This window comes from Diplotaxodon limnothrissa, linkage group LG5 (assembly GCF_057381915.1).
Source record: "Diplotaxodon limnothrissa isolate DT_005_m linkage group LG5, D_limnothrissa_male_GT1.1, whole genome shotgun sequence".
Lineage (NCBI taxonomy): Eukaryota > Metazoa > Chordata > Actinopteri > Cichliformes > Cichlidae > Diplotaxodon > Diplotaxodon limnothrissa.
The window spans coordinates 36,367,165-36,380,855 of NC_140600.1; the positions used below are offsets into that span (position 1 = coordinate 36,367,165).

The 13,691-nt window shown below is 36.0% G+C and overlaps 1 protein-coding gene across 2 annotated transcripts in view; it reads left to right on the plus strand.

Moving 5' to 3' along the window:
• snta1 (syntrophin, alpha 1) overlaps positions 1–2,189 on the plus strand; it is a 32,648-nt gene extending 30,459 nt beyond the window's left edge. For both annotated transcript variants that reach the window (XM_085353488.1, XM_085353489.1), the window contains exon 8: positions 272–2,189. In XM_085353488.1, coding sequence (XP_085209614.1) covers positions 272–364 — 93 coding nt within the window. In that variant the 3' untranslated portion in view covers positions 365–2,189. The remainder of the gene's footprint in view (positions 1–271) is intronic.
• Positions 2,190–13,691: the final 11,502 nt, after the last annotated feature.

A 13,691-nucleotide genomic window follows, 5' to 3' on the forward strand; every position in this document is an offset into this window, starting at 1 on the left:
TTGTTAGACAGATGGTGAACTTGACTAAATTTGATTTCTACCTAAGCTTGTGTGTTAGCCATCTCTTTGACATTTAAGAAAAAAAACATTACATGCTCCCTCTCAGACAGTTACAAATCATATTTCACTCTGTAAGTTATTCAGATAATTCCGATTCAGATGGGTTGACCTGCTTGTTATGCATTTATAGAAATGTTTAAAAAAAGCAAAATGATATGGATTTCCTTCATTTAATCATGTTTCTTTTTTACATATCTGTATCTTCTTACAGCAACTGGACCTGCATTGTTGCCCTAAGACCTTAGTCTTCATAATCCACTCTTTCCTGTCTGCTAAGGTCAAGCGACTTGGTCTCTTGGCATGATAAAGGCCGGAACGTCACAATAGGAATATTCAATAAAATTTATGGTACAGCCTGGGAACTCTGAAACTCCAGACGATGGGAGGCTTGGGAATAATGCTGACAAGCCTTCCTAAGCCTCTAAAAATCATCTTTGGTCAGGCATCTCCTGATCCTTCTATGGAATGAACTGCAGCAATGCAACGATGGTTGTTTGTTGAACTTGTATTTGTAAGGTAAAACGTTGGTGCAAGTCAGTAGCCACTTAAGGGAGCTTGCATCTGTCAAATCTGTCACAGTATGTCATGACACTTTGTGATGACAAACTGTACGAGTACGACTGCCTGTATCTTAATGTTTCTAAGCTTAAAGCCCCAGACATTAGTTTTTTGTCATCACATTGTTTATCTTTATTTCATAAGTCAAGATGGGCCTTTGTCTTGAGAATCTTTTCATCTTTCAATCTTTGCTTTATGTGCTGTGAACAAAATCATTTTGTTGTGAATAACAAAAGTTATTTCACAAAAGTCCTGATTGATGTTGGACAAACATTTTCATAAAGGCAGCTCGAATGGAGTGACAGGATGTCACGGCTGATCGCTACATAATCAATAGTCTGTACTGAACAATGTACAGAATGGAGCTATTATGATATGCTGTTCATGTGGATTCTTGCCAATACCCTGAAATTTTTCATGCGTTTTAAGACGACCTCCAAAAGAAAAGTAAAATAGATTTTTCAGTCTAGCTGAAATACAACTTTCATTTCACCTTTTTCTACAAAAAGTAAAACCATATATTTAAAAATGCTATTTTTTTGTGTTTAAACCACAAAATATTCATACCAAATACAAACCTGCAGTGCTTAACAATTTTATTAGACCATCACCTGATGTAAGGTTTATGCCACAGCTTCCCTGAATTAACAGTTTTGATATTTACCAAAATCGTGTTTTATGCTTCCGTAATGGTTAATCCACCAATAAGTTCTCTAATCAAAATATTTATAATGCTACAATATCATATGTGTTATTCATGAATTTTCAAAGTTACTATTCATAAAAAAGTTGAAAAAGTGCAAAAGCGCATTATTATTTTTGATTAACATGCCAAATCACAGTTATTTACTTGGATTTCTCAACAGAAAAACAAAAATCTTAGTGGTTGAACGTTATGCTTGATAAACTTCTAATTTCTGAGAGAGGGTCAGTGTGCCAGCACAGATTTAGGTATTTGGTTTGTTTCTTGACTAATAATTAGCAATATCATTTTTAAACACATTTTTGACAGATATTTGTGTTTTCTTGTTTTTATGACAGGTCGTGTAATAAATTTGCTAAGCAGTGTGTCTTAAGTATCAATGGCCTTAATCAGTCTTTTTTGTCAGTAACATAAACAATCTAATAAAAAAAATATCCTGTGTTTCACAGCACTGACAAAGGTTTTCATTATCATTTATAGATGACATACAGCCAGCTTAACTATACTTCTCTATGGATATGGAGTTTAACTCTTACTTTATGAGTTAATGTCTTTGTTAAGTACTATATTCTTAATACAGAGGGCAAGTGCAGGCTTGGAAAGTTTTACCACGGTCTTTTCAATGTTTTTGTATTTTTTTGTTTAAGAACCTAAGAAAGTATATGGAACTGTTATGTTGGTCACTTTTGTGTTGTTATCTGTGCTGACTGGACATCTGCAATTTGGGGCCTTCTTTCTTCTTTGAACACTAAACAGACTTCTATTAACATATATATATATACATATATATATATGTACACAACTAAAATTGTTTGCTTTCAAGAATAAAATGTATTGTATATTCTTATTTAAACAAATGTGTGCCTTGCAGGGTTGTTTGTATATAAACATGTAATAAACTTTAACTTTTATTGTTTACCTTGCTTGTGCTTGATTATTATACTATTACTACTATTATAATTCTCTAAAAACAAAAGAAATATTATCTACATTTATTATGTAAACTTGGTTAAAGCTGTACTAATTATCCATACATTAATAAATACATAGATTCATCAATTAGAGCACACGTTTCTTTATACTGGCCGGGGACCAAATAGCACACCACTGATTCAAAATTAGCAGAAGCTAATCCTAGCAAACAGCCACCATCTGTGGTGGCTGTCTTTTTTTGCAAGTGTCAAAGTGGCCCTGCCCACTAAAGATGTATATTACCATAGGTAAGTTTAACCCATAGACTTTGAGATGAGCAATTTCTTGGTTGCAAAAAAACCCCCAAGATGGCACAACAAGCGGTGAATCTGATGGTGGAACCTAATATGATAATAATATTTTTTGGAGTGTAAACATGTTTCATTAACGTGTAAAGACATGTAATTAGCATGTCTCTTTAAAATTGAAGTATGGGCTCTATCCGGCATGTTGAGCAAGCAGACGTTCAAGCAAGTGCAGTTAAGGATACTTTAATGTGAATTTCATTTTTCAGCTTACGACAAATTCTTAACTCTTTTCAGCCTTTCCAGGAGAACATTTGTTTTAGGTAATACCACTATTTTTGTTTTTTTGTTTTTTTTATTGTATTCAAATTTGTAGACAGGACTATTGACAGAAGCTTAGCAAGTAAAGCAAATCAAAAAGCATATAAAATGTGGCTTTATATGCTTTTTGGAGAAGAGGACAACGCAGAGGAAACTGAGCTAAAGTACTGTAAATACTGGCCTCATGTCCATCAAGTATCCAGCAGCTTGACTCTTAATGGCTTGGCTGGATGTGTAAATAAGTTAGTTGATGGCCAAAACAACCATGTGAGGTTAATGTGTCTACATTGTGACCCACATCATCTCTCTAAATCCCTCTTAAGCCAGACTCCTTTTAGTCAGCCCCAAATCACTTGATATATTCAGCTGCGTGTTTTATATCTCATGGTCTTTAACGAGCCGTTCCACCGAGCAGATTCAGACAGCGGATCTAGCCTTGTGCTGTCTTTATTTAACAGTCCCAGTTGGTGGTCTGACAGTTTTATTAAGTCCAGACAGATCTGTAGAATGGGAAGAGCAAAGATGATGATGATGAGATACTTAAGTCAGCAGGGTGTGTGATGGAGACAGTTAGGCCTGCTGCTAGCCATTATAAGAAGAGCAAGCAAACAGTCCACTCTCCTGTATTTTTACTGTCATTAAGGAGCGTTATCAGTGAGGCCCAGATGCTGTTTTTAGTAGACAAACTGTCAGTCTGTTAATGTGTGCGTGCGTGTGTGTGTGTGTGTGTGTGTGCATATGGCCTTTTAAACACAGCTTTGAATCTGAGTGTTTCGGAACAGCACATAGAAATGGCAGACTCTAGTAATAACAAACTGGGAGTTGTATATTAAATCACAATAGAGTGTTCACATTTGATCATATCTTCTCCCTTCCTCCCCTTTCAGCGCTCACCCCTCTTGTTTAGACGTTACCATGGCAACGGCAGAGAGCTCTGTTCACCTCTTCCATTATGGTTGCTGCTGTTAAAATTGTCAGTCAGGCTCTCAGATGCTGCTGAAGAGGAGGATCGAGTTCTGTGAATATATTTTGATCAATACAAATGTAAGGACGCTTAGAAATTAGAAAAATTGTTGGGAATTACAATTTGAGTAGCACGAGAAGCTAAAAGAACATGTTGTACTAGATAAACACACTCATGTCATACCTTTTTTTTCCCCGATGAAGTCTGGAAAGGCAGAAATGACATACAAGAAGAAATCTCTAAATTAGCTTCCTATCTGCTTTGGCATCAGGGTGCTTGTATGAATGTGTACACTAACCCCAAAGACAGAAAGAAGAGGCAGATCATGACTTTGGAAAATAAATGAAATAAAAATTATTATAACTGTGATTATATAAAAAAAAATGTTGCATGGTAAATAAAACACAAAAATTGATTTGATCGCCATCTTCTACTAAAGAGTTGGAACGTTTAGGACAAGTTTTTTGTGCTACAATTTCAAATAAAGTGTTATTTATTTAAAATATATTTAACTTTTTTATTTTGGATAGGTTGGATAGGTTGTAATATGTTGAAATATCTGGTAAAGTACACATTATGCAACGCTGAATAAGATGCTATTACACTGGATTTTTTTTTATTCAAAGGCATTATGTGTCATCTCCCTGGTTTGGTTTTTGGTTTCCATCTTCTGTTGAAGATATGGATTCTTCATTCGTGTATTTGAGTCTTTCTTTGTTTATTTTGTACAGTTTTTAGTTTAGTTTTCTTTTTTTAAATTAAGTATTTTTAGTCTTTTTTATTTTGGTGGAACTTCTGTTCCATCCTTGTTGTGCCTCATTTCTGTGTTCATGCACTGGTCCCTATATGTTCCCTTGTCCCTCAAATCTTGTGTGTTTTTTTAGATTTCTTTTGGTGATTGAAGCAGTTTGTTTTCACTTCTTATCTTCCTACCCTGTGTCCCTGATTGCTTTCACCTGTTGTTTATTATTTTCACCTGTGATTGCATCCTCATCCTTCCTGTGTGTCATTCCCAATCAGCTGTCAGGGTTGATGTTTTCTAATGTGTTCCACGTTCATGTTACGGGCTTATATTTAGATGGTACTTTCTATATTCTTATTGCAAACTCAAAATGCTGTAGACTACAAGCCACATTTAGTCATTCAGTCATTTACATTCCTACAGTATACCTATTGTACTTAACTTGTGATTATTTTCATTCATATCACACTTATCTTTTGATCTTTATCCAACACCTTGATGAAAAGTTGTAGATGAACTGTGTGATAATTCAATCATTCATAATTTTCAGAATGACACCGATGACAGCAGTGATAGTAAGAGAGATTATACTGATGATTGACTTATTCAGTCCAAGTAGCTGCACCAGTGGTCTAAATATTACATTTAGCAGTGATTGCAATTTTTTTTTTTTTATAAAGGCTCATTTTTATAAAGATCACTAGTTGGGCAATAAAGTTTAATAATGATGCCAAATGGACAATCTGGGTCTGTGCCCAGCCTCAAGCTCAGGGATATATTTAATAATATCCTTTTGTCATTGTCGTTTCAGGACTGAGGACCCAAAATAGCTGTTCCAGTGTACAGTAATTGCATATGTGTAAATGTGAGTTTGAATGTGAGTTAATTCAGACAAAAAGAGTATGCTTTTTACTCAGTGCATCCCGTCTTTACAGTACTTTACATCAAACAAAAAAAATGTGCTTATGTCCTTACATTTGTATTATGCAAATGTATCAGGAACAGTATAGAATAGAATGTATAGTAAACTTTACTGGCATTGTGCTTACAGTTATCTCACATAAAAGGTCACAGAGTTTATGTATGAGAAGAAAGAAAGAGAGAGAGACTCTGCAAACCTGATCTGGATGAGAGGAAGATGGATGAGCGAATATATATACACTTGTATTAACTGTGCAGGTGTTTTCATGTATTTTGGTGGGGGTTTTTGTAACTACCAAAGAGCGATGCCATTGAGTTTTGTAAATGTTTAACACATATGCTCAAGTGCAAGTTTTTCAGTATTACAGGCTTGTGATCCTCATACTGGCATTACACTCGTAGCAGGCAGGTGGCAGTGGAATACTAAGGAATGAGAGACAAATCCAGTGTCAGTGTACCTTTCAGAGGCAGTAGGGGTCTCTGTGTCTCCACACAGAAGAATCACAAAGAGAGTACTCATGTTCTGTGTGGAAAGAGAGAGAGAGAGCACTCAAGCTTTGATTGGTCCTGACCAAATTCAGAACAGGACATCCCACAATATTCAATACTGTGCCCCCCTCCCCACTCTTCCCTTCCCACAAACACAAAAGGACTACAGAGTAGAAAGAGGACAAGAGATTAATACTTAGGCTCAAGCAGAGCAATTCATATTCCAATTGGAAGAGCATGTTATCTATTTTCTCATACTCGTTCATTGTGCTTTTCTTCCTGAGAGGCATTCGAATCAAAGCAGGGTTCAACGGGAATCAAATGCGACTTTCAAGGAACTGAACAACGGCAACAACATTTAGCATAGCTCGAACATGTCAACGTTGCACAGAATCCAAAAAGAAGCAACCATGCAATCACTTTTACATCAACTCCTCAATAACCATGTCAAATATGTACAGAGGGATGGGGTGAGGCTAACGCCGAATCCTGTGTCATTGGAAAGTCATTCATCCAAGCTTAATCAATCTAGGTTGTTTGATTCAATTCAAACTGCCTCCTGGGCAGAAGAGAGAAAAAAACAGAATTAAAGGGAAAGCTGACTCTTTCCAACTTTGACGAGCTTCTCACTATCTCCTGTCTCCTTTATTTCCCCTTCCTTTCCCCCCCCCCCTCTATTATTTCTCACCGGGCTCCTAGAGGCAGGAATTATAGGTAGTCATTTCATGCTAAGGTATAGGCTGAATTTCTTTTTTCAGTTACCTTATTTTTTTTTTAAAGAAACTGTTATTACTACTGTATGTCTTAAAGACCAGGTTAGAGTTATTAAATATGCCAAAGCGAATTGTATTTTCGCTCAAGTAAGCTCCTTGGAAATATTCCATCAGGGCACCCTTTTATTCTCTCCAAATGTAGTTATGAATTTTAAAGTAGACTTGTTTTACTGGAGGAGAGAGGTGTGTGATCAGAATACTGAGCAAAGCTCAGATTGGACTTCCTTGTTCTTGGAACATTGAAAGGGAGACTGTAGCTGTCAACAGGAGAGGTGGAGAAGAGAAGAAGAAAGAGAGGGAGAGGAAGAAAGTGGGAGTTAATATTGCTTGATGTCAAGCACTTTAAGTACTTTTTTAAAAACTGCAAAGTGGGAAGGGACCATATTTCTTTCAGAAAAGTGTTAAAGTAAAATATTCTATGTGAGTGTGTAATAGCTGCAAAGGAAATGACAGACAGATATTTTGCTTGTGGGCATTTTAACCATTTAAACATATAGTATCATCATCATATAAACACACCAGTCCCCCTACCCCACCACCCCACCCCATCCTGCCTTCTTTTCATTCCATTTTTTTTCTGGTATTCATGAGCATATGCTCCTGTGTGAAGTCCCCTGTCAATAAATATGCACAGTCTTAATTGTTCCCATCGCAATTAGAATACAGTTCTGTTCTTTTTGGCTCAGGTGTATGTTAAAGCTCTTTCTTTTGTCTGTGGTTTGGCACCTCTGATGATTTCCATGACAATCATTTGAGTGAGCAAGGAAGTGAGAAAAAGGGAAAGGCAGGGAGAGAGAGAGAAGGAGAGAGAGGAGGTGAGAAACAGTTGCTGGAATAAAGCCCCATCTCAATCTGAATAGCTTATTAATAGAGCTGGTCCCAGGCAAACAGATGGCAGCTGCCAAAAACAAACACAGAAATCACAGAAATGAAAACCCTAATTCAATTAGGTGGGAAGCATTCCTCACTGCAGCAGTTATTGAGCAGTTTCCATTAATTTGATAATCCATTTTTCAAAAGAAATGTATTAAAAAGTGCCTTTTCCAAAGTGTTCTCCTGTGTTTGTTATCCGAGGCTGATGAGCAGAGAAAGGAGAGGCCACAAGCTGCATGTATGTGGGTGTGAGAAGAAAACAGGATTTAAGTAATTACTGGCTCATGCTTAACAAATGCAATTAAAGTTACTAATGAATGATTACATCGCAGTGTTCCTAATATGAATTTGTTCAGATTAAAGTAGGCTAGATTGGTGAGGTAGGTTCTGTGTTGTTTTCACACTAGCACATTTCTTTTTATAGCTAAATCATTAGAGGGCTATTACAGAAGGAATCGAAAACAATCCATTTCTGTAGGCAATGGGTAAAGTTGATCTATTTCTTAAAAATAATCATATTCTGTTAGAAGTTGCACTGTTAAAAACAGTAAAGTCCTATCAGCTAGATGTACAGCACTGAACTGTAATTTTACAGTGGGGCTGTTGTACTCGGGAACAACAGTGTCTTATTGTACAACACTTTACAGTACTGTGAAGTAAAATAGTCTGAGCTCTTTGGTTGCCATTAAAGTTTTATTTTACTGTTGCTACTGAAAAATTCATAGACAGTTTATTATTATAAAATAACTGCAAGTTCTCACAGATCTACCCTAAAACAACTTTCTTATCGTTCTTGATCTATGATATTAGCTTTGTCACGGTTCCCCTTTGTTTTCATCTTTTACACATTTTAGTGGCTGAAAGGATTGCTGGAATTTCCCAACATGTAGAGGATGCACTTTCTTTTAGATAAAATCTTATACGGACATTCATTGTTTCCAGAGGATGAATCACGACTTGTTTCACTTCAGCCAAAAGCTTTAAACTTAGTTTCAAAGAGAAAATGGTTCACTTGTCCTGTCTAACCCTGTTTTGATATTTTTCAGTAAGCCAACATTTGTTTTTCTGAACAGGCTCCAAAAGCCCAAGATGCTATTAATTAATGTGGAACAGAATATATAGCACTTCTGTAGTCATACTGGCTCCTCTAAATACTGCTACAAGCAGCATTAAATATACATGCATATAGTGTTTTATATAGTGCATTATTCTTTGTACTTTAAACTGCTCATCTACATCACACAGACAGTCTCCAGATCGGTTTGAAACAAAGAACCCTTTTTGCTGTGAGACAACAGTGCGAACCACTGCAACACATTGTCTTAAACGTCTGACACAGAGATTCTGCACACATCAAATGTAATAAAGGTTCAATTATTTTTGCAGAAAACAAATATTTATTAGTAAAAGTCACAACGTTAGATGGTGGCCCTAATCTGAATTTTTCCCTGTAGCTCTCAGTGAGTGATTGAGCTCAGGATGATTTTTTGAATTGAATCCCAAGTTAGAATTCAATCCACATTTTTCACCTGCTCCAAGCCTTTTAAGTCAATTTCTTAAAAACCAGGGAGACTGATTGAAAACACTTTAGACTGATAGAAAGTATCATTACTTGGAAGAGATGCAGTAAGGGATGAAACTAAAGAAAAAGAAGAAAAACATTCTTGTGTATTTGATTCTAATGAATGCAGATGCACCTGACAAAAATAAATGTCCCTTGGGAAGAAAAAAAAACAAGTTTGTCACACAGACATAAATAGAAAGTGAGAGGGTTTAAAGATAGAGCGGCATATTGGATTTGAAATATGAAAATTGCAATCATCCACAAAGCATTCTGGATTTTGCAGGTACACAAAAACTGTAATTGGTAAAAGAGGAAAACTACCTGAGCATGACATGCCATGCTTGAGACACAATGGAGTTCACAGTGATAACAATAAGACAACAAGGCAATCCAATTTGTCCTCCCTTTAATTTCCTTTGAACCAAACAGCATTCTAAATTGATTTCTTTTGCTCAGGAACTGACAAAAATATGACAATTTTCAGAGATCAAAAGATGCAAAGAGATATTCATCCCACCTCTTAGTTGATAGTGCAAAAACCTTAAAACTTTTTTGATTTGATGTTTCTTTCCAATTGTTTCCAGTGATTTGTTTGGTGAACAAAATTCTCACAGACATCAGGTCAATCACCCGAGATACTGAGTGTGACACACTGATTAAAGTGAGCTATAAAGGTCAATGTTCTTTACACTGGAGAATGTACTGCAAAGAAAAAAGGCAGTAAAGACATCTTCCAGCATAATAGTGCATCATCTAGCATTTAACTGTGGCTATCGTTGCAAAAGAAGCTCAGATTTATAAAAGATCAGAGAGATCTGAGCTGATGTCTTAGGCATGCTGACGAAAAAATGGACAAAAATTAAAAAGGAAAAAAAATTCCCCATAATTTTTAAAAAAGAGATTCTGGGAAATATTTGCCATTATGAGCCACGAATTGCACACAGCCCTCATCTGCACTGACAGTTACTTGGTAAAATTATACATATACTTTGTGATAAAAGCATTGAATAAATGCTCAATTTTCTCTGCACAAAGAAGCAAGCTGTAAAAAGTTATTTTTCTGCAGTCGCATTGTGTTTGAAGTCTGTTGTTATCAGTGAAGTGGGGGGAAAAGAGTGGCCAAAAGAAATATCCTATCATTAAATTTATTCAAAAGTGTAATAAAAGAAATCACATAAACGTTTAATGAAGAAGCATGTCTGCAGCCTGCAGAACAGCTTAGGAAAAGACATAGTATGTTTAATCATACTAACTACGATTTAATTGGTTTGAACATCAAATTTCAGTATGAGAATGTCATAGTGGTTGCTGATGTTCCCTGAACAACAATATTATGTTCTTGTTATTTTTCATAGTCAAATTATACATTTAGACTTTAGATAATATAAAAGTATTTATGTCTATATTTTTAACTAGCTTACTTCATACTCCTCAGTAGATTACCAGAAATACTAGTCATTGCATACTAACCATGTAGCTATTTCATCTTGAATTCAGTCAGATTTATCCGATTAAATGGGTCAACAGAACAAACTAAAGAAATTATTCATATAACTGTGGGTGTAATGTAACACATCTGTCTGACCTTCATCGTTTGACGGCAGCTTCAGAGTAACGATAATATGAAACACAATACACTACATTAGCCAATGCTCAGCCAATAAAATCAGTGGTAAACTCTGTCAAAATATTACATGCAGTATATTGAATATGGTGGGCTGGACAACCTTGTTCCATTTTGCAGGATCTTTATTTTTCCCATATGTTGCATTTGATAATTACACGTTTGAAATGAGCAGTGTTTCTTGCGAGTGTATCACAGCAATGGTAAGATAAGTAAATCACTCTAATGTATAGTGATGCTATGTTTACTGTATATTGGCAAAGCATGTTCCACAGATTGGTTGCTATGGTGCTGATTTTAAGAACATAACTCCTTTTATACCAACCAAATGCTAGGACTGTCTATTATAAAACATGCCAAGATGTTGCACTATATAGAGTTGAATCCTTTCCCAATCCCATCATCAGACTTATTTTAACAGTGTTACATGCCATGTGCATGACAGACCCGAATACCTATCTTCCTAAGTAACTATATTGTATTTTCATAACAAGCCTTTAATCCCAAACATCTGGACAGGAACCTTATTACAATAACACAACCGTTTCTTTCTGACACTCTCTCCAGCATGCAGTTATTAGAGGATCTAAGGTGGAGCATGTGTGGGCGATATTGCTCAAATAGAGCAGCTGCAGTGTTTAACAAACATCTAAAATGACTGCGTATGTTTGGTCGTCTTTCTGTGGCTCCAGTCTGAGGTGATCCAGGGCATAAAGGGACTTGACTTTCACAGACGACAGCAGTGGTGATGAGAAAATAGTTATGTGTGCGGTTCATGATCTGACTCATCTCCACTTCAAGTCAAGACTTAAGAAATGCTGAGATGAAGAAATGTGAAACTTTATTATTTTACCTCTTAGTCAGTGAGAACTGCGGGTTTTTTACAGAGATGAGGGTTCTTGTCCCACAGCCAAATGAGTGGGTGGGACTGGGGGACAGGAACTGTGCTACCTATCAAAAAGGGTGTCATCTGGACACTACTGACTTAACACTCTAAACCACAATGTTCACATATACACAAAAATCGAAAGTGCAGTATGAGCTTTTGTACATCCCTTTTTCGTTGCAGTTTAATAGAATAATGTGTAGGAAATATGCATTGTCTGAAATGAATTACACTGTGACAGTGAACCAGACCTGCAACAACTAAGTTTTTGGTCACTCTTAGATTGTGAAACAAGCAGTGGACAAATGTATCAACAGTGATCTGCTCCCTGTTGATACAGTGAGCAGATCAACAAGCATGCCTTTTAAGTATCCATGTTGCATTGTGAAATAGAAAGCAAAAAGTCTAGTGTCTTACATTTGAAAATTAAAGATAATTATTTAGATCTGTTTTAGTGTTATACATACCAGACAGAAATATCTGCCTTCCAAGGTACTAAATCTTCCATTGTTTCATTAGTTAGTTGACATATTAGACACATTGATGTTAAATGGCTAATTACTTCGGAAAAGACATGGGGTGTTTATTAATTATTGGAGTTGATTTTTATTCATTAGCAAGTGGCAGCATCATAAAACAAATTTTCAACAGATTACTGCAAATATTTAGCTTGGCTATGATGCAGTAACAGTAATAACTGTGTAGTTTTTGCCATATAATGTCATGAAACCCACTTACAAGGTGTGAGGCAACGTTGCTAAATTGATATTGATACATTTAAATTTGAGTTAATCCAATCATAGTGAGAAACTCTTCCTCACCTGATGTATCACAATGAGTCTGAGGGGAATTTTAAATTTTTAAAAAAATGAACTCCTCATTATTGAACAGATATATGCAACCCGTTGAAACATTTGTTTGTAATATTGCAACAAAAAAAAAAGAAGACAGGAAACGGATAAAATTCGGTCACCACAAGACCTACCGAAGGGTTGCTAAAACTGACATAGCATATATGCTGGATTACGTAAATGTCTACAGGTGTGAAACCGCAAGTATGCTTTGTGCCTCACCTTTCTGATATATGTTGTAGCCCCATGTTTGCTTTAGTGTTTTGTGCAACAGCATGAAGCTGATACTTAGGTGAACCAACTCAAAAAGAGCTATCTATACACGTTTGTTTTGGGGGTGTTTTTGGCAAATTTTTAGTGTTTGATTACTTAGAAAAAGCACTTTAGCTCTTTTTTTGTAAAGAAAAGCAGAATAATTAGAAGATTTCATGTTAAATTGTTATTCGCGAATTATGCAGGAAATCTTCTGTTTTGTAGATTAACCAACACATTTTGTGCAGTACAGTCAGCATAAAAAAGAAACCTTAACTGATTCTCAACACAAGCGAAACTCATTTCTTGTTAAAACCACCCACATTTCCTGCTGTTTGTTTCTCTTACCGCAGCACCAAAGTTGCAACTGAAACATTTTGTCTATATGCTGCAGTGGCTGGTCTCTGAGGGTTGGTGTGTTTGGAGTTCAGTTGCATGTAAGCGTTTCGTTTAACCATAGTACTGACCTTCTCACCTGTATCAAGCTAAACTCAAAGGACAGAGGGAAGCCAGTATCATGGAATCAGCTTCACCCCTCCCCCTCATTTAAAGTACACTGGTAATGAGCAAATATAGAAGAATTTTAAACCTAACAGGGGAAATTTACAAGTGTGTTGGTGATGAAAATTTTCCATCGCTGGCTATTCTCAACTTGCAGTCCAGGCTTTTTTGTAATATAAATAAAGAAAACAAAAGTTAATGCATGTACGGTGTGTTTCTAGCACTAAAAAACACTGGGTTATTTGGATCATAAAATATTTGAGGACACTGCACACATCTGTCCATATTGTCTGTCTTTGCATTTTTGCATGCAAAGATACTTTTGTGGTAGTTTTAACCTTTTGGACGACACATTAAAGATAAACTTTTAAAAGTTTCTCATCACCGTCTAC